Source organism: Zonotrichia albicollis, chromosome 23 (genome assembly GCF_047830755.1).
Source record: "Zonotrichia albicollis isolate bZonAlb1 chromosome 23, bZonAlb1.hap1, whole genome shotgun sequence".
Classification (NCBI taxonomy): domain Eukaryota; kingdom Metazoa; phylum Chordata; class Aves; order Passeriformes; family Passerellidae; genus Zonotrichia; species Zonotrichia albicollis.
The window spans coordinates 1,991,762-2,010,884 of NC_133841.1; the positions used below are offsets into that span (position 1 = coordinate 1,991,762).

General features: G+C 45.9%; 1 protein-coding gene across 2 annotated transcripts in view; it reads right to left on the reverse strand.

Moving 5' to 3' along the window:
- Positions 1-273: 273 nt before the first annotated feature.
- PLXDC1 (plexin domain containing 1) overlaps positions 274-19,123 on the reverse strand; it is a 38,437-nt gene continuing 19,587 nt past the window's right edge. The window contains exons 11-15 of one of the 2 annotated variants that reach the window (XR_012583568.1): positions 16,265-16,415; positions 8,857-8,889; positions 7,685-7,839; positions 1,875-3,665; positions 274-1,696 (exon numbers count right to left, since the gene is read on the reverse strand). Coding sequence is in view for 1 of the 2 variants with exons in the window: in XM_074557544.1 (XP_074413645.1) it covers positions 3,546-3,665; positions 7,685-7,839; positions 8,857-8,889; positions 16,280-16,415 (444 nt within the window). In the remaining variant the exon portion in view is untranslated. Of the gene's footprint in view, positions 1,697-1,874; positions 3,666-7,684; positions 7,840-8,856; positions 8,890-16,264; positions 16,416-19,123 lie in introns of those variants that run through there. The other variant, XM_074557544.1, reaches the window with a different exon arrangement.

Below are 19,123 nucleotides of genomic sequence, written 5' to 3' on the forward strand. Positions count from 1 at the left end.
TTGCTCTTTAAAATCTGTTTTTTTCTTTAAATCTGTGGCATTTCAGAACTCTTGGATGTTTCCCAGCAGTTCCAGGGGCTGCGGGGGAAGAGAAGAACCCAAAATCTCACTGTTCCCATGCGCAGAAAAACAGGAAAAACCAAGCCTGAAACTGTTGGAATTCATAATTCAAATTTTAACCATTGGGAAAAAAAAAAGTGAAATTCAGAGAAAGAAACCCCACATTAATTAACTCATCACCATGACAAAGGAGATCAAATTTGGGGTAAAAACTGGATGATAAATTCCCTTTACTTCCCACTTTGGGGAAAGAAATAAATTTTTAGGGAAATTCTTGATTTGGGAATAAAACTTCCAAATCTGGGGCGCGATCATGACTCAGCTGGAGCATTTTGGTGTTTTTATATCATAAAATGCAGCAAAAATTCTCCCCAGGGGCTGCAAGAAAGTCGAATTTGGGGTCTGAGTGCAACACAAAAAACATCCACATTTATCTGTAATCGTTCCATAAATTCAGCAGATGAGAAGGAAAATATTAATTAGACAGACCCTAATCACCGGCAGCAACAGGGGATAAAATACACCCAAAATTTGATTATCAGAATAAATAGCTGAGGAGCAGGAGAAAATTAAAAATAAAGAGGGGGTGGGAAAAAATCCATAATGCAACAGCATTTTGTGGTGAGGGGGGATGAAAATTTCCCTCCTGCTGGATTTGGGATTCTGGTTTTGTTTTTTCCCCTCAGTTCAGGGATTATTTTGTGGGTGAATGTTGGATTTTGGTGGCACAGGAGGAGCAGAAAATGCTGAGAGGTCTCGAGTCAAAGCCTCCCTTGGGGTCCCAATATCCATCCAAATCCAAACAGGGGGAAATGGAAGCAAAATTCGAAAAAAAACCTAAAAATGATGAGGTTAAGGAGTGATTCTGAGGTTTCCTGCGATGTCCAGACATTCCTGACGGATCTGAATCCTGGATTTATCCCAGAGTTTTGTCCCCAAATCCCTCTCCGTTCCCACTGGCCATCAGAAAACGAATTTTGGTGGAATTTCAGATTTATTTCCCCCCCTCTCTCTGTCTCCTTCAGGGCCAAGGGTGACAATTAACAATTTATCAACAAATTAATTTATTCCAGCACTTTGGGGCATGGAAAGCTTGGAATTCCTTGGGATTCCTTGGGATGGATTCCTCGGGGTTCCTCAGGGTGGATTCCTCACGATTCCTTGGGATGGATCCCTCAGGATTTGTCAGGATTCCTTGGAATGGATTCTTTGGCATTCCTTGGGATGGATTCCTCAGGATTTGTGAGGATTTCTTAGGATGGATTCCTTGGGATTCCTTGGGATTCCTTGGGATGGGTTCTTCAGGATTCCTTGAGATTCTTTGGGATTCCTTGGGATGGATTCCTCTGGATTCCTTGGGATGGATTCCTCGAGATTCCTTGGGATTTTTCAGGATGGATTCCTCAGGATTTGTCAGGATTCCTTGGGATGGATCCCTCAGGATTTGTCAGGATTCCTTAGGATGGTTTCCTCGGGATTTCTCAGGATTCCTTAGGATGGATCCCTCAGGATTCTTCGGGAGTCTTTGGGATGGATTCCTCAGGATTTGTCAGGATTCCTTGGGATGGATTCCTTCACATTCCTCGGGACTTGTCAGGATTCCTTGGGATGGATTTCTCGGGATCTGTCAGGATTCCTTGGGATAGATCCCTCAGGATTCTTTGGGAGTCTTTGGGATGGATTCCTTGGGATGGATCCATCGGGATTTGTCAGGATTGCTTGGGATGGATTCCTTGGCATTCCCCGGGATGGATTCCTCAGGATTTGTCAGGATTCCTTAGGAAGAATTCCTCAGGATTTCTCGGGATGGATACCTTGGGATGGATCCCTCAGGATTTGTCCGGATTCCTTGGGATGGATCCCTCAGGATTCTTTGGGATGGATTCCTCAGGGTTCCTTGCGATTCCTTGGGAGAGATTCCTCGGGATTCCTCAGGAGTCTTTGGGATGGATTTCTCGGGATCTGTCAGGATTCCTTGGGATGGATCCCTCAGGATTCTTCGGGAGTCTTTGGGATGGATTCCTTGGGATGGATTCCTTGGGATTTGTCAGGATTCCTTGGGATGGATCCATCGGGATTTGTCTGGATTCCTTGGGATGGATTCCTCAGGATTTGTCAGGATTCCTTAGGAAGGATTCCTCAGGATTTCTCGGGATGGATTCCTCAGGGTTCCTTGCGATTCCTTGGGATAGATTCCTCAGGATTTGTCAGGATTCCTTGGGATGGATCCATCGGGATTTGTCTGGATTCCTCGGGATGGATTCCTCAGGATTTGTCAGGATTCCTTGGGATGGATTCCTTCGCATTCCTCGGGATTTGTCAGGATCCCTCGGGATGGATTCCTCAGGATCCCATGGGATGGATTCCTCAAAATCGATCCCTCAGGATGGATCCCTCAGGACGGATTCCTCAGGACAGATTCCTTGGGATGGATTCCTCGGTTTGGATCCCTCAGGACGGATTCCTCAGGACAGATTCCTCAGGATGGATCCCTCGGGATGGATTCCTCGGGATGGATTCCTCAGGACGGATTCCTCAGGATCCCTCAGGATGGATTCCTCAGGATCCCTCAGGATTCCTTGGGATGGATTCCTCAGGATCCCATGGGATGGATCCCTCAGGATTCTTCGGGAGTCTTTGGGATGGATTCCTCAGGATGGATTCCTCAGGATGGATCCCTCGGGATGGATCCTTCAGGATGGATTCCTCAGGATTCCTCAGGATGGATCCTTCAGGATGGATCCCTCGGGATGGATTCCTCAGGATCCCTCAGGATGGATCCCTCAGGACGGATCCCTCAGGATGGATTCCTCAGGATGGATTCCTTGGGATTCTTTGGGAATCCTTGGGATGGATTCCTCAGGATCCCTCAGGACGGATCCCGCAGGATGGATCCCTCAGGATGGATTCCTCAGGATGGATTCCTTGGGATTCTTTGGGATTCCTTGGGATTGATTCCTCAGGATCCCTCAGGATGGATCCCTCAGGATGGATCCCTCAGGATCCCTCAGGACAGATCCCTCAGGATGGATTCCTCGGCTTGGATCCCTCAGGACGGATTCCACAGGATGGATTCCTCAGGACGGATTCCCCAGAATGGATCCCTCAGGACGGATCCCTTAGGACGGATTCCTCAGGATGGATTCCTCGGGATGGATTCCCCAGAATTGATCCCTTGGGATGGATCCCTCGGGATGGATTCCTCAGGATGGATTCCTCGGGATGGATTCCTCAGGATGGATTCCTCAGGATCCCTCAGGATGGATCCCTCGAGATGGATCCCTCAGGACAGATCCCTCGGGATGGATTCCTTGGGATGGATCCCTCAGGATCCCTCAGGACGGATTCCTCAGGACAGATTCCTCAGGATGGATCCCTCAGGATGGATTCCTCAGGATGGATCCCTCGGGATGGATTCCCTCAGGATCCGTCAGGATGGATCCCTCAGGACGGATCCCTCGGGATGGATTCCCCAGGAGAAGCGCTCAGCACTGCTCGGCCTCCACAAACCCCTCCTTCTCCTGGCCGGCCGCCTCCACCTCGGCGTAGGAGCCGTGGTTGCCGTGGTTCCGGAATTTCATGGCGGGCCAGCGGTGCGGCCTCCGCTGGGGACAGAAACAGGGACGGGTGAGCAGCTGGGACAGGGCCCCAAGCCACCGTTCCTGCTGGGAAAATGGGGGAGAAAAATGGGGGGAAATGATGGGGGAGAATGGGGAAAAATAATAAAAATAATGGGGAAAAATAATGGGGGAAAATGGGCAAAATGGGGGGAGAAATGAAGGGAAAATGGGGGGGGAAATGGAGGGAAAATGGGGAAAAATGGAGGGAGAAATGGAGGGAAAATGGGGAAAAATAATGGGGGAAAATAATGGGGGAAAATAATGGGGGAAATGGGGAAAAATAATGGGGGAAAACGATAGGGAAAAATGGGCAAAAATGGGGGGAGAAATGAAGGGAAAATGGGGGGAAAATGGAGGGAAAATGGGGGAAAATACTGGGGAAAAATAATGGGGAAAAATAATGGGGGAAAATAATGGGGGAAAATAATGGGGGGAAATGGGCAAAAATGGGGGGAGAAATGAAGGGAAAATGGGGGGCAAATGGAGGGAAAATGGGGAAAAATAATGGGGGAGAAAGATTGGAGAAAATGATGGGGGAAAATAATGGGGGAAAATGGGGAAAAATAATGGGGGAAAATAATGGGGGAAAATAATGGGGAAAAATAATGAGGGAAAATGGGGAAAAATAATGGGGGAAAATAATGGGGGGAAATGGGCAAAAATGGGGGGAGAAATGAAGGGAAAATGGAGGGAAAAATGGAGGGAAAATGGGGAAAAATAATGGGGGAGAAAGATGGGGGAAAATGATGGGGGAAAATGGGGAAAAATAATGAGGGAAAATGGGGAAAAATAATGGGGAAAAATAATGGGGGAAAATAATGGAGGAAAATGGGGGGAGAAATGAAGGGAAAATGGGGGGGAAATGGAGGGAAAATGGGGAAAAATAATGGGGGAAAACGATGGGGGAAAATAATGGGGAAAAATAATGAGGGAAAATAATGGTGGAAAATAATGGGGGAGAAAGATGGGGGAAAATAATGGGGAAAAATAATGGGGGAAAATGATGGGGGAAAATAATGGGGAAAATGGGCAAAAATAATGGGGGAAAAATAATGGGGGAAAATGGGCAAAAATGGGGGGAGAAATGAAGGGAAAATGGGGGGGAAATGGAGGGAAAATGGGGAAAAATAATGGGGGAAAATGGGGAAAAATGGAGGGAGAAATGGAGGGAAAATGCGGAAAAATAATGGGGGAGAAAGACTGGAGAAAATGATGGGGGGAAAATGGGGAAAAATAATGGGGGAAAATAATGGGGGAAAATAATGGGGGAAAATAATGGGGGAAAATAATGGGGAAAATGGGGAAAAATAATGGGGGAAAACGATAGGGAAAAATGGGCAAAAATGGGGGGAGAAATGAAGGGAAAATGGGGGGAAAATGGAGGGAAAATGGGGGAAAATACTGGGGGAAAATAATGGGGAAAAATGGGCAAAAATGGGGGGAGAAATGAAGGGAAAATGGGGAAAAATAATGGGGGAAAACGATGGGGAAAATGATGGGGGAAAATGGGGAAAAATAATGGGGGGAAAATAATGGGGGAAAATGGGCAAAAATGGGGGGAGAAATGAAAGGAAAATGGGGGGGGGAATGGAGGGAAAATGGGGAAAAATAATGGGGGGTAATGATGGGAAAAATAATGGGAGAAAATGGGGAAAAATAATGGGGGGAAATGGGCAAAAATGGGGGGGATATGGAGGGAAAATGGGGAAACATAATGGGGGAGAAAGATTGGAGAAAATGATGGGGGAAACATAATGGGGGGAAATGGGGAAAAATAATGGGGGGAAAATAATGGGGGAAAATGGGCAAAAATGGGGGGAGAAATGAAGGGAAAATGGGGGGGAAATGGAGGGAAAATGGGGAAAAATAATGGGGGAGGAAGATTGGAGAAAATGATGGGGGAAAAATGATGGGGGAAAATGGGGAAAAATAATGGGGGAAAAATAATGGGGGAAAAATAATGGGGGAAAATGGGCAAAAATGGGAGGAGAAATGATGGGGGAAAATGGGGGGGAAATGGAGGGAAAATGGGGAAAAATAATGGGGAAAATGATGGGGGAAAATAATGGGGAAAAATAATGGGGGAAAAATAATGGGGGAGAAAGATTGGATAAAATGATGGGGGGAAATGATGAGGGAAAATGGGGAAAAATAATGGGGGAAAATAATGGGGGGAAATGGGCAAAAATGGGGGGAGAAATGAAGGGAAAATGGGGGGGGAAATGGAGGGAAAATGGGGAAAAATAATGGGGAAAAATGGGGGGAGAAATGAAGGGAAAATGGAGGGAAAATGGGGAAAAATAATGGGGGAAAACGATGGGGAAAATGGGCAAAAATGGGGGGATAAATGAAGGGAAAATGGGGGGAAAAATGGGGAAAAATAATGGGGGAGAAAGATTGGAGAAAATGATGGGGGAAAAATAATGGGGGAAAAATAATGGGGGGAAATGGGGAAAAATAATGGGGAAAAATAATGGGGAAAAATAATGGGGGAGAATGGGCCAAAATGGGGGGAGAAATGAAGGGAAAATGGGGAAAAAATGGAGGGAAAATGGGGAAAAATAATGGGGGAAAACGATGGGGGAAAATAATGGGGGAAAATGGGGAAAAATAATGGGGGAAAATAATGGGGGAAAATGGGCAAAAATGGGGGGAGAAATGAAAGGAAAATGGGGGGGGAAATGGAGGGAAAATGGGGAAAAATAATGGGGGAGAAAGATTCGAGAAAATGATGGGGGAAAAATGATGGGGGAAAATGGGGAAAATAATGGGGGAAAATAATGGGGGAAAATGGGGAAAAATAATGGGGGAAAATGGGGAAAAATGGAGGGAGAAATGGAGGGAAAATGGGGAAAAATAATGGGGGAAAAATAATGGGGGAAAAATAATGGGGGAAAATGGGCCAAAATGGGTGGAGAAATGAAGGGAAAATGGGGGAAAATGGAGGGAAAATGGGGGAAAATAATGGGGGAAAATGGGGAAAAATGGAGGGAGAAATGGAGGGAAAATGGGGAAAAATAATGGGGGAGAAAGATTGGAGAAAATGATGGGGGAAAATGGAGGGAAAATGGGGAAAAATAATGGGGGAAATGGGCAAAAATGGGGGGAGAAATGAAGGGAAAATGGGGAAAATAATGGGGGGTAATGATGGGGAAAATAATGGGGGAAAATGGGCAAAAATGGGGGGAGAAATGAAGGGAAAATGGAGGGAAAATGGGGAAAAATAATGGGGAAAAATGGGGGGAAAAATTGAGGGAAAATGGGGAAAAATAATGGGGGAAAACGATGGGGAAAAATCGGCAAAAATGGGGGGAGAAATGAAGGGAAAATGGGGGGGGAAATGGAGGGAAAATGGGGAAAAATAATGGGGGAAAACGATGGGGGAAAATCGGCAAAAATGGGGGGAGAAATGAAAGGAAAATGGGGGGGGAATGGAGGGAAAATGGGGGAAAATAATGGGGGAAAATGGGGGGAGAAATGAAGGGAAAATGGAGGGAAAATGGGGAAAAATAATGGGGGAGAAAGATGGGGGGAAATGATGAGGGAAACATGATGGGGAAAATAAATAATGGGGGAAATAAATAATGGGGGAAAATCATGGGGGAAAATCATGGGGAAAAATAATGGAGGAAAATGATGGGGGAAAAATAATGGGGGAAAAATAATGGGGGGGGAAATAACGGGGGGAAAGAATCCTGGGCACAAAGGGTGTTGTTGGTAGGTGCATTTTGAATGATAAAAGTGAATTTTAAAAGTTGTTTCATATTTCAAAAGGGTTATTTGGAATGCCTGGATCTCACTGAATGGGAAGGACACAGATCCAGGGATCTGAGGTGGTTGGACAGGACACAGATCCAGGGATCTGAGATGGAGAAGGACACAGATCCAGGATCACGGATTGAGGGATCTGGGCTGCCTGGGAGGACCCAGACCCAGGAGAGGGGAGGATGAGGAGGATGAGGAGGATGGGAGGATCCCCGGGCAGGGCGGAGCTGCTGCCTCACCTCGATGAAGAAGAGGGCGGCGCTGGACGTGGGGTGGCCGCTGATGGAGATCCCGGCCAGGATGGCACCGGCCAGCACCAGCACGGCCACCACGATGCCAACCACGGTGCCCGTGGGGATGGGGGCACCCCTGCTCTGTGCGGGCAGGCTGCTCCCTGCAGGGAAATGGAAAAGGTCAGGAGGATTGCAGAAAACTGCTAAATTATTTTATTTTTTTAATTAAAAAAAAATTAAAATTTAAACCACAAAAATATTGGCAAAATAAAAAAAAAAAATTAAATTATTTACAAAATTTAAAAATTTAAAATTCTTAAAATGTGTAAAAGTTAAAATTTTAAAATGTATAAAAGTTAAAATTTTAAATGTATAAAAGTTAAAATTTAAAATGTATAAAAGTCAAAATTTAAAATGTATAAAAGTTAAAATTTTATAATGTATAAAAAGTTAAAATTTTAAATGTAAAAAATATTTACCAAAGTTGAAATGAAAAATTCTTGCCATTTATAAAATTTAAAATGTAAAACTATTTACAACATTTAAAATTTTTTAAAAATGATAAAATTTAAAAATAAAAATTTAAAAATTATTTACAAAATTTAAAATTAAAAATTCTTAACATGTATAAAAGTTAAAATTTAAAATGTATAAAAGTTAAAATTTAAAATTCTTAAAATGTATAAAAGTAAAAATTTAAAATGTATAAAAGTTAAAATTTTAAAATGTATAAAAAGTTAAAATTCTAAATGTAAAAAATATTTACCAAATTTGAAATTAAAAATTCTTACCATTTATAAAATTTAAAATGTAAAACTCTTTACAACATTTAAAATTAAAAAAAAAAAGATAAAATTTAAAAATAGAAATTTAAAATTATTTACAAAATTTAAAATTATTTACAAAATTTAAAATTAAAAATTCTTAACATGCGTAAAATTTAAAATATAAAAATGCTTACAATATTTCAAATTAAAAATTCTCGAAATGTATAAAATTAAAAATTTAAAATTAGAAATTCTCACGTTTTTAAAATTTACAAATTAAGAAAAATCACAAAAATACATTAATAAATTATTCAAGTGTCTGTTCTATTCCTTGTCCAAATCACAAATTATTATCAAAAAAAATTTAAGTTTTTTAAAAAACCCTATGCTAAGTAAAATGGCCTTGCTTACCCTCTCCTGCAAACTGGTTGAGTTTGGTGTCGTCTGAAAGGAGAAAACACAGCAAAACAGAAAATCAGGAGTTTTCAGTGATATCCTCGTGTTTCCCATCCAATTCCTCCCCTCGGGATGGGATTTCTGGGGAAATGGAATTTCTGGGCTCGAGGGGTCGCTCACTGCTCCCCGTGGAGCTTTGATCCATCACTGGGCTCAGCCTGTGGAATCTGCATCCCAAAAAAACCCACGGGAAATCAAAATCCACGTCCCAAATAAACCCACGGGATGATCAAAATCCACGTCCCAAATCCCAAACAAACCCACGGGATGATCAAAATCCACGTCCCAAATAAACCCACGGGATGATCAAAATCCACTTCCCAAATCCCAAAAAAAACCCACGGGATGATCAAAATCCACTTCCCAAATCCCAAAAAAAACCCACAGGATTATCAAAATCCACTTCCCAAATCCCAAACAAACCCACGGGATGATCAAAATCCACGTCCCAAATCCCAAATAAACCCAAAGGATGATCAAAATCCACGTCCCAAATCCCAAATAAACCCACAGGAGATCAAAATCCACGTCCCAAATCCCAAATAAATCCACGGGATGATCAAAATCCACGTCCCAAAATCCCAAATAAACCCACGGGATGATCAAAATCCACGTCCCAAATCCCAAATAAACCCACGGGATGATCAAAATCCACGTCCCAAATCCCAAACAAACCCACGGGATGATCAAAATCCACTTCCCAAATCCCAAAAAAACCCACGGGAGTTCAAAATCCACGTCCCAAATCCCAAATAAACCCACGAGATGATCAAAATCCACATCCCAAATAAACCCACAGGATGATCAAAATCCACGTCCCAAATCCCAAACAAACCCACGGGATGATCAAAATCCACTTCCCAAATCCCAAAAAACCCATGGGATGATCAAAATCCACTTCCCAAATCCCAAATAAATCCACGGGATGATCAAAATCCACTTCTTAAATCCCAAACAAACCCACGGGATGATCAAAATCCACGTCCCAAATCCCAAAAAAACCCACGGGATGATCAAAATCCACATCCCAAACAAACCCACGGGATGACCAAAATCCACTTCCCAAATCCCAAATAAACCCACGGGATGATCAAAATCCACTTCCCAAATCCCAAATAAACCCACGGGATGATCAAAATCCACGTCCCAAATCCCAAATAAACCCACGGGATGATCAAAATCCACTTCCCAAATAAACCCACGGGATGATCAAAATCCACGTCCCAAATAAACCCACGGAATCCACATCCCAAACAAACCCACGGGATGATCAAAATCCACTTCCCAAATCCCAAACAAACCCACGGGATGATCAAAATCCACGTCCCAAATCCCAAATAAATCCACGGGATGATCAAATTCCACGTCCCAAATCCCAAATAAACCCACGGGATGATCAAAATCCACATCCCAAATAAACCCACGGGATGATCAAAATCCACTTCCCAAATCCCAAATAAACCCACGGGATGATCAAAATCCACGTCCCAAATCCCAAAAAAACCCACGGGATGATCAAAATCCACGTCCCAAATCCCAAATAAACCCACGGGATGATCAAAATCCACATCCCAAATAAACCCACGGGATGATCAAAATCCACATCCCAAATCCCAAATAAACCCACGGGATGATCAAAATCCACGTCCCAAATCCCAAATAAACCCAGGGGAGTTCAAAATCCACTTCCCAAATCCCAAATAAACCCACGGGATGATCAAAATCCGCGTCCCAAATCCCAAATAAACCCACGGGATGATCAAAATCCACGTCCCAAATAAACCCATGGAATGATCAAAATCCACGTCCCAAATCTCAAACAAACCCACGGGATGACCAAAATCCACATCCCAAATCCCAAACAAACCCACGGGATGATCAAAATCCACGTCCCAAATCCCAAATAAATCCACGGGATGATCAAAATCCACGTCCCAAATCCAAATAAACCCACAGGATTATCAAAATCCATGTCCCAGATCCCAAATAAACCCACGGGATGATCAAAATCCACATCCCAAATAAACCCACGGGATGATCAAAATCCACATCCCAAATCCCAAACAAACCCACGGGATGATCAAAATCCACGTCCCAAATCCCAAATAAACCCACGGGATTATCAAATTCCACTTCCCAAATCCCAAATAAACCCACAGGATGATCAAAATCCACTTCCCAAATAAACCCACGGGATGATCAAAATCCACGTCCCAAATCCCAAATAAACCCACGGGATGATCAAAATCCACGTCCCAAACAAACCCACGGGATGATCAAAATCCACTTCCCAAATCCCAAACAAACCCACGGGATGATCAAAATCCACATCCCAAAAAAACCCACGGGAGTTCAAAATCCACGTCCCAAATCCCAAACAAACCCACGGGATGATCAAAATCCACGTCCCAAATCCCAAACAAACCCACGGGATGATCAAAATCCACATCCCAAATCCCAAATAAACCCACGGGATTATCAAAATCCACTTCCCAAATCCCAAATAAACCCACGGGATGATCAAAATCCACGTCCCAAATCCCAAACAAACCCACGGGATGATCAAAATCCACATCCCAAACAAACCCACGGGATGATCAAAATCCACTTCCCAAATCCCAAACAAACCCACGGGATGATCAAAATCCACATCCCAAATCCCAAATAAACCCACGGGATGATCAAATTCCACGTCCCAAATCCCAAATAAACCCACGGGATGATCAAAATCCACTTCCCAAATCCCAAACAAACCCACGGGATGATCAAAATCCACGTCCCAAATCCCCAAAAAACCCACGGGATGATAAAATCCACGTCCCAAATCCCAAACAAACCCATGGGATGATCAAAATCCACGTCCCAAATCCCAAACAAACCCACGGGATGATCAAAATCCACTTCCCAAATCCCAAATAAACCCACGGGATGATCAAAATCCACGTCCCAAATCCCAAACAAACCCACGGGATGATCAAAATCCACGTCCCAAATCCCAAACAAACCCACGGGATGATCAAAATCCACGTCCCAAATCCCAAACAAACCCACGGGATGATCAAAATCCACGTCCCAAATCCCAAACAAACCCACGGGATGATCAAAATCCATTTCCCAAATCCCAAACAAACCCACGGGACGATCAAAATCCATTTCCCAAATCCCAAATAAACCCACAGGATTATCAAAATCCACATCCCAAATCCCAAATAAACCCACGGGATGATCAAAATCCACGTCCCAAAAAAACCCACGGGATGATCAAAATCCACGTCCCAAATCCCAAATAAACCCACGGGATTATCAAAATCCACATCCCAAATAAACCCACGGGATGATCAAAATCCACGTCCCAAATCCCAAATAAACCCACGGGATGATCAAAATCCACTTCCCAAATAAACCCACGGGATGATCAAGATCCACATCCCAAATCCCAAATAAACCCACGGGATGATCAAAATCCACTTCCCAAATAAACCCACGGGATGATCAAAATCCATTTCCCAAATCCCAAATAAACCCACGGGATGATCAAAATCCACGTCCCAAATAAACCCACGGGATGATCAAATTCCACTTCCATCCCTTGGGTCATTCTGGAAGGACCAGGATCTATCAGACTCGGCTTCATCCCTCAACAGGCTCCACACGATCGCCCTCACCAGGGTGAAATCCCAATCCAGAATTCCCAGGGCTGGGATTCCAAATCCCAATCCAGAATTCCCAGAGTTTGGATTCCAAGCCCTTATCCAGAATTCCCAGGGCTCGGATTCCAAACCCCGATCCAGCATTCCCAGAGTTTGGATTCCAAACCCTGTCCAGAATTTCCAGGGCTTGGCTTGGCTTCCAAACCCTGATCCAGAATTCCTGGGGCTTGGCCTCCAAATTCCAATTCAGAATTCCCGGGCCTTGGCTTGCATTCCAAATCCCAATTCAGAATTCCTGGGGCTTGGCCTCCAAATCCCAATTCAGAATTCCTGGGGCTTGGCTTGGATTCCAAACCCTGATCCAGAATTCCCAGGGCTTGGCTGTGCACCAGAGCTCCAGGAGCAGAGCCAGGAGGACTGGAAGGGCTGGGGAGGATGTGGATCCAAAAACAGGGCTGGATGGGGAGGACAGGGATCCAGGGATCTGGGGTGGTGGGGAAGATGAGGATCCAGGGATTTGGCCTGGATGGAGAAGACACAGATCCAGGGATTTGGGCTGGTTGGACAGGACACAGATCCAAGGATTTGGGCTGGTTGGGAAGGACACAGATCCAGGGATCCTGGCTGGTTGGAGAAGACACAGATCCAGGGATCTGGGATAATGAGGAGATGGATTCACGGATCTGGGCTGGAGGGAAGGATGTGGATCCAGGGATTTGGCCTGGATGGAGAAGACACAGATCCAGGGATCCTGGCTGGTTGGAGAAAACACAGATCCAGGGATTTGGGCTGGTTGGACAGGACACAGATCCAGGGATTTGGGCTGGTTGGAGAAGACACAGATCCAGGGATTTGGCCTGGTTGGGGAAGACAGATCCAGGGATTTGGGCTGGTTGGACAGGACACAGATCCAGGTTTTGGGCTGGTTGGACACGACACAGATCCAGGGATTTGGGCTGGTTGGGAAGGACACAGATCCAGGGATTTGGGCTGGTTGGAGAAGACACAGATCCAGGGATTTGGGATAATGAGGAGATGGATTCATGGATCTGGGCTGAAGGGAAGGATGTGGATCCAGGGATTTGGCCTGGATGGAGAAGACACAGATCCAGGGATTTGGGCTGGTTGGACAGGACACAGATCCAGGGATTTGGGCTGGTTGGACAGGACACAGATCCAGGGATCCTGGCTGGTTGAAGAGGACACAGATCCAGGGATCTGGGCTGGTTGGACAGGACACAGATCCAGGGATCTGGGCTGGTTGGACAGGACACAGATCCAGGGATCTGGGCTGGTTGGAGAGGACACATCCAGGGATCTGTGCAGGTGGAGAGGACACCAAGGCCCAGCTCCCCTTTCTGGTGGAGCTGCTCCTCTGCTGCTCCCCACTCTCCTCCGGCTGCAGCTGCCGTTTGCTCCCTTCCAAGATCACAAATTAACTCCATGCTCTGTGTCACACAGGGAGCCTCTTGTTCCTTTTTTCCAAGAACCAGCGAAGGGCTGGAAAACAATCTCGTGGCCGAGCTCCAACCCTCCCCTCCCTCCTTGCCTTTAATCGCTCCTTTCAGCGTCAGCCCCGCCAGGCAGGAGCTCGTTCCCCCACCCAGCTCTGCAGGACAATTACCAGCGCTCCTTTCTATTTATCCTAATTAGCACTTGGCGTTAGCGACTATTAAGGAGCCAAATTGCGGCGCTACCTGCGCCAGGATCGGCGGAGCCGGCCCCGCGTTAATGGGATTACGGAGCTCCGGACGCCGGGGGTCTCCAGGGGACATCGGGGCTTTGTGTGGAGCAGCAATGCCAAGAAATGAGCGATCACCGCGGGAATTCCAGGCTGAGAGTCCTGGCACCAGTGAAATCCCAAACTCCTCTCTCTGGGATTGACCCCTTTAGGATCCTGAGATTCCCCCCACCAGGGTTTGGTTGCTCTCTGACCTTCACAAATGAGTAAAAAAAACTGGAAAAACCCCAAAACTCTTCCCAGCACTGCCTCACTGCCTCGGGTGTCACCTCTTGGCTGCCTTTCCCATCATCTCCTGCTCTCATCCGCCCCAAGGACGGGGTTTGGGCGCCCTGGCATGGTGGGAGGTGTCCCTGTCCTGGGGACAGGGTGAGCTTTGAGGTCCCTTCCAACCCAGATCCTCCTGGGACTGCAGAACTTCACAAATCCAGGTGGAGAAATGAACTTGGGCGGGGATTTTGGGAAGATTTTGGGTGGGGAGGGGATGGGATGGAATTCCCAGAGAAGCTGTGGGATCCCTGGAAGTGTCCCAGACCAGGCTGGATGGGGCTTGGAGCCACCTGGGGTGATGGGAGGGGGATTGGATGGGATTTGAGGTCCCTTCCCACCCAAACCATTCCAGGATTCTGCTCCAAAACCCATCTGGTGTTTACTTGGATTTGGATTTGCTTTTTGAGGAGGTGAAAGACCCGTCCAGGGATCACGGATGGGGATCACTTGTCCTGGAACCAGGGAGTCACCTGTCCAGGGGTCAGGATCAAGGATGGGACCACCTGGCACAAGGAACAGGATCATGGGTGGGGGGATCATGCGTTCAGGGATTGGGATCAGGGATGGGGGATCACCTTGCCATGGATCAGGGATGGGGGAATTATCCAGGGACACCCCCAGGGCTGGGGTCACCTGTCCAGGGCCACCTCCAAGGCCAGGGTCACCTATCCAGGGTCACCTCCAGTGTCAGGGTCACCTCCAGTGTCAGGGTCACCTGTCCGGGACACCCTCAGTGTCGGGGTCACCTGTCCAGGGCCACCCCAGGGTTGGGGTCACCTGTCCAGGGATATCCCAAGGCCAGGGTCACCTATCCAGGGACACCCCAAGGCCAGGGTCACCCATCCAGGGACACCCCCAGTGTCAGGGTCACCTGTCCAGGGACACCCCCAGGGTTGGGGTCACCTGTCCAGGGTCACCTCCAGTGTCAGGGTCACCTGTCCGGGACACCCCAGTGTCAGGGTCACCTCCAGTGTCAGGGTCACCTATCCAGGGACACCCCCAAGGCCAGGGTCACCTATCCAGGGTCATCCCCAGTGTCAGGGTCACCTCCAGTGTCAGGGTCACCTATCCAGGGCCACCCCCAGGGTTGGGATCATCTATCCAGGGACACCCCCAGTGTCAGGGTTACCTGTCCAGGGACACCCCCAAGGCCAGGGTCACCTATCCAGGAACACCCCCAGTGTCAGGGTCACCCATCCAGGGACACCCCCAGGGCTGGGGTCACCTGTCCAGGGACACCCCCAGTGCCAGGGTCACCTCCAGTGTCAGGGTCACCTGTCCAGGGACACCCCCAGGGTTGGGGTCACCTATCCAGGGCCACCCCCAGTGTCAGGGTCACCTGTCCAGGGTCACCTCCAGTGTCAGGGTCACCTGTCCAGGGACACCCCCAGGGCTGGGGTCACCTGTCCAGGGACACCTCCAGTGTCAGGGTCACCTGTCCAGGGACACCCCCAGGGCTGGGGTCACCTGTCCAGGGACACCTCCAGTGTCAGTGTCACCTGTCCAGGGACAATCCCAGGGTTGGGGTCACCTGTCCAGGGCCACCCCAAGGCCAGGGTCACCTGTCCAGGGACACCCTCAGTGTCACCTGTCCAGGGACATCCTCAGTGTCAGGGTCACCTCCAGTGTCAGGGTCACCTATCCAGGGACACCTCCAGTGTCAGGGTCACCTGTCCAGGGCCACCCCCAGGGTTGGGGTCACCTGTCCAGGTCCCACCTTCGGTGGTGAGGCTGTCGAGGAAGAGCGAGGCCGTGGGCGAGGTGACAGCTCCAGGTGACACCGACACGGAGCTGCCCGGGGGCGCCGAGTAACGACCGCCCTCGGCCAGGTCCTCACAGGTCTGCCCGTCCGACTGGGGGGGAAAACAGAATTCGGGTTAAAAAGGGAATTTGGTTAAAAAGGGAATTTGGGTAAAAAGGAGAATTTGGGTTAAAAAGGAGAATTTGGGTTAAAAAGGGAATTTGGGTTAAAAAGGGAATTTGGGTTGGAAGGAGAATTTGGGTTAAAAGGAGAATTTGGGTTAAAAAGGGAATTTGGGTTAAAAGGAGAATCTGGGTTAAAAAGGGAATTTGGGTTGAAAGGAGAATTTGGGTTAAAAAGGGAATTTGGGTTAAAAGGAGAATTTGGGTTAAAAAGGGAATTTGGGTTAAAAGGAGAATTTGGGTTGAAAGGAGAATTTGGGTTAAAAAGGGAATTTGGGTTAAAAGGAGAATTTGGGTTGAAAGGAGAATTTGGGTTAAAAAGGGAATTTGGGTTGAAAGGAGAATTCGGGTTAAAAAGGGAATTTGGGTTGAAAGGAGAATTTGGGTTGAAAGGAGAATTTGGGTTTAAAAGGGAATTTGGGTTAAAAAGGGAATTCGGGTTAAAAAGGGAATTTGGGTTAAAAGGAGAATTTGGGTTAAAAAGGGAATTTGGGTTGAAAGGAGAATTTGGGTTAAAAGGAGAATTTGGGTTAAACAGGGAATTTGGGTTAAAAAGGGAATTTGGAATTTGGGAATTTTGCCCAGCAGGAATTCCAGGAGGGCTCTGTGGGGTCAAACACTGAAATTCAAACAGAAATGACCCAGAGGGAGGAGAAGGGGAGGAAAATTTGGGAAATATTTCAGCAGGACATGTGGAAAATTCTGGGACAAATCCTGGGGCAAATGCTGGGATAAATCCTTTGTGCACCTCAGGGTGACGCCATGTGGGTCCAAAGGGTCTGGTGAAATAAATCTGAATTTTCGGTAAAAAAGCAGAATAAAATCACTAAAAAATCACCCAAAAAAACCCCACCAAAAAAAAAACACTCCAAAACCAAAAAAACTCCAAACCAAACCAGAGAAAAACACAACAAAACGAGGGGAAAATGGGGGGAAAGGGGAAAATGGGAATAAAGGAAAAAATGGGAATAACGGGACTAAAAGAAAAAATGGGAATAAAGGAAAAAATGGGAATAATGGACTAAAAGAAAAAATGGGAATAAAGAAAAAAATGGGAATAAAGAAAAAAATGGGAATAACGGACTAAAAGAAAAAAATGGGAATAAAGGGAAAATGGGAATAAAGGGGAAAATAGGAATAAAGGTGAAAATAGGAATAAAGGTAAAAATAGGAATAAAGGGGAATAATGAGAAAAATGAGAATAAAGGGAAAAATGGGAATAATGGGAGAATAATGGGAATACAGCGGAAAATGGGGAATAATGGGAATAAGGGAAAAATGGAATAACGGGAATAAGGGAAAAAATGGGGGAAAAGGGGAAAACGGGAATAAAGGAAAAAATGGGGATAACGGGACTAAAAGAAAAAAATGGGAATAAAGGGAAAATGGGAATAAAGGTGAAAATAGGAATAAAGGTAAAAATAGGAATAAAGGGGAATAATGAGAAAAATGAGAATAAAGGGGAAAATGGGAATAATGGGAGAATAATGGGAATACAGCGGAAAATGGGGAATAACGGGAATAACAGGAATAACGGGAAAAGGGAATAAAGGGGGATATGGGATGTGAAGGGAATAAAGGGATATCCAAAGGGTTATCTAAAGGGAATAAAGGGATGTTTAAATGTACATCCAAAGGGAATAAAGGGGTATCTAAAGGGAAAAAAGGGAAATCCAAAGGGAATTCCCAAGGGATTTCTAAAGGAACAAAAGGAAATCCTGAGGGATGCTCAGTCTAATCCAGACCACCGTGGGGCACACATCCATTTTTTGAGCTGGGCCATGGATTTCCTGTGGCTCAGCCCCATTCCCTGGGATTTATTGGGATTGGGACTGGGATTTATTGGGATTGGGATTGATTGGGACTGGGATTGGGACTGGGATTGATTATCACTGGGATTTATTGGCACTGGAAGTGGGATTGATTGGGATTGGGATTGATTTGGACTGGGATTTATTTGGATTGGGATTGGGACTTGGATTTATTGGGATTGGGACTGGGATTCATTGGGATTTATTGGGATTTATTGGGATTGGGACTGGGATTCATTGGGATTGGGATTCATTGGGATTTATTGGGATTGGGACTGGAATTTATTGGGATTGGGATTTATTGGGATTTATTGGGATTGGGACTGGGATTCATTGGGATTCAATTGGATTTACTGGGATTGGGGCTGGGATTTATTGGGATTGGGACTGGGATTCATTGGGATTTATTTGGATTCATTGGGATTCATTGAGATTTATTGGGATTCATTGGGATTCATTGGGATTCATTGGGATTCATTGGGATTCATTTGGATTCATTGGGATTGGGATTCATTGGGATTTATTGGGATTGGGACTGGGATTCATTGGGATTCATTAGAATTTATTGGGATTGGGACTGGAATTTATTGGGATTGGGATCATTGGGATTCATTGGGATTGGGACTGGGATTCATTGGGATTTATTTGGATTCATTGGGATTCACTGGGATTTATTGGGATTGGGACTGGAATTCATTGGGATTTATTTGGATTCATTGGGATTTATTTGGATTCATTGGGATTTATTGGGATTGGGACTGGAATTTATTTGGATTGGGATTCATTGGGATTTATTGGGATTGGGGCTGGGATTCATTGGGATTTAT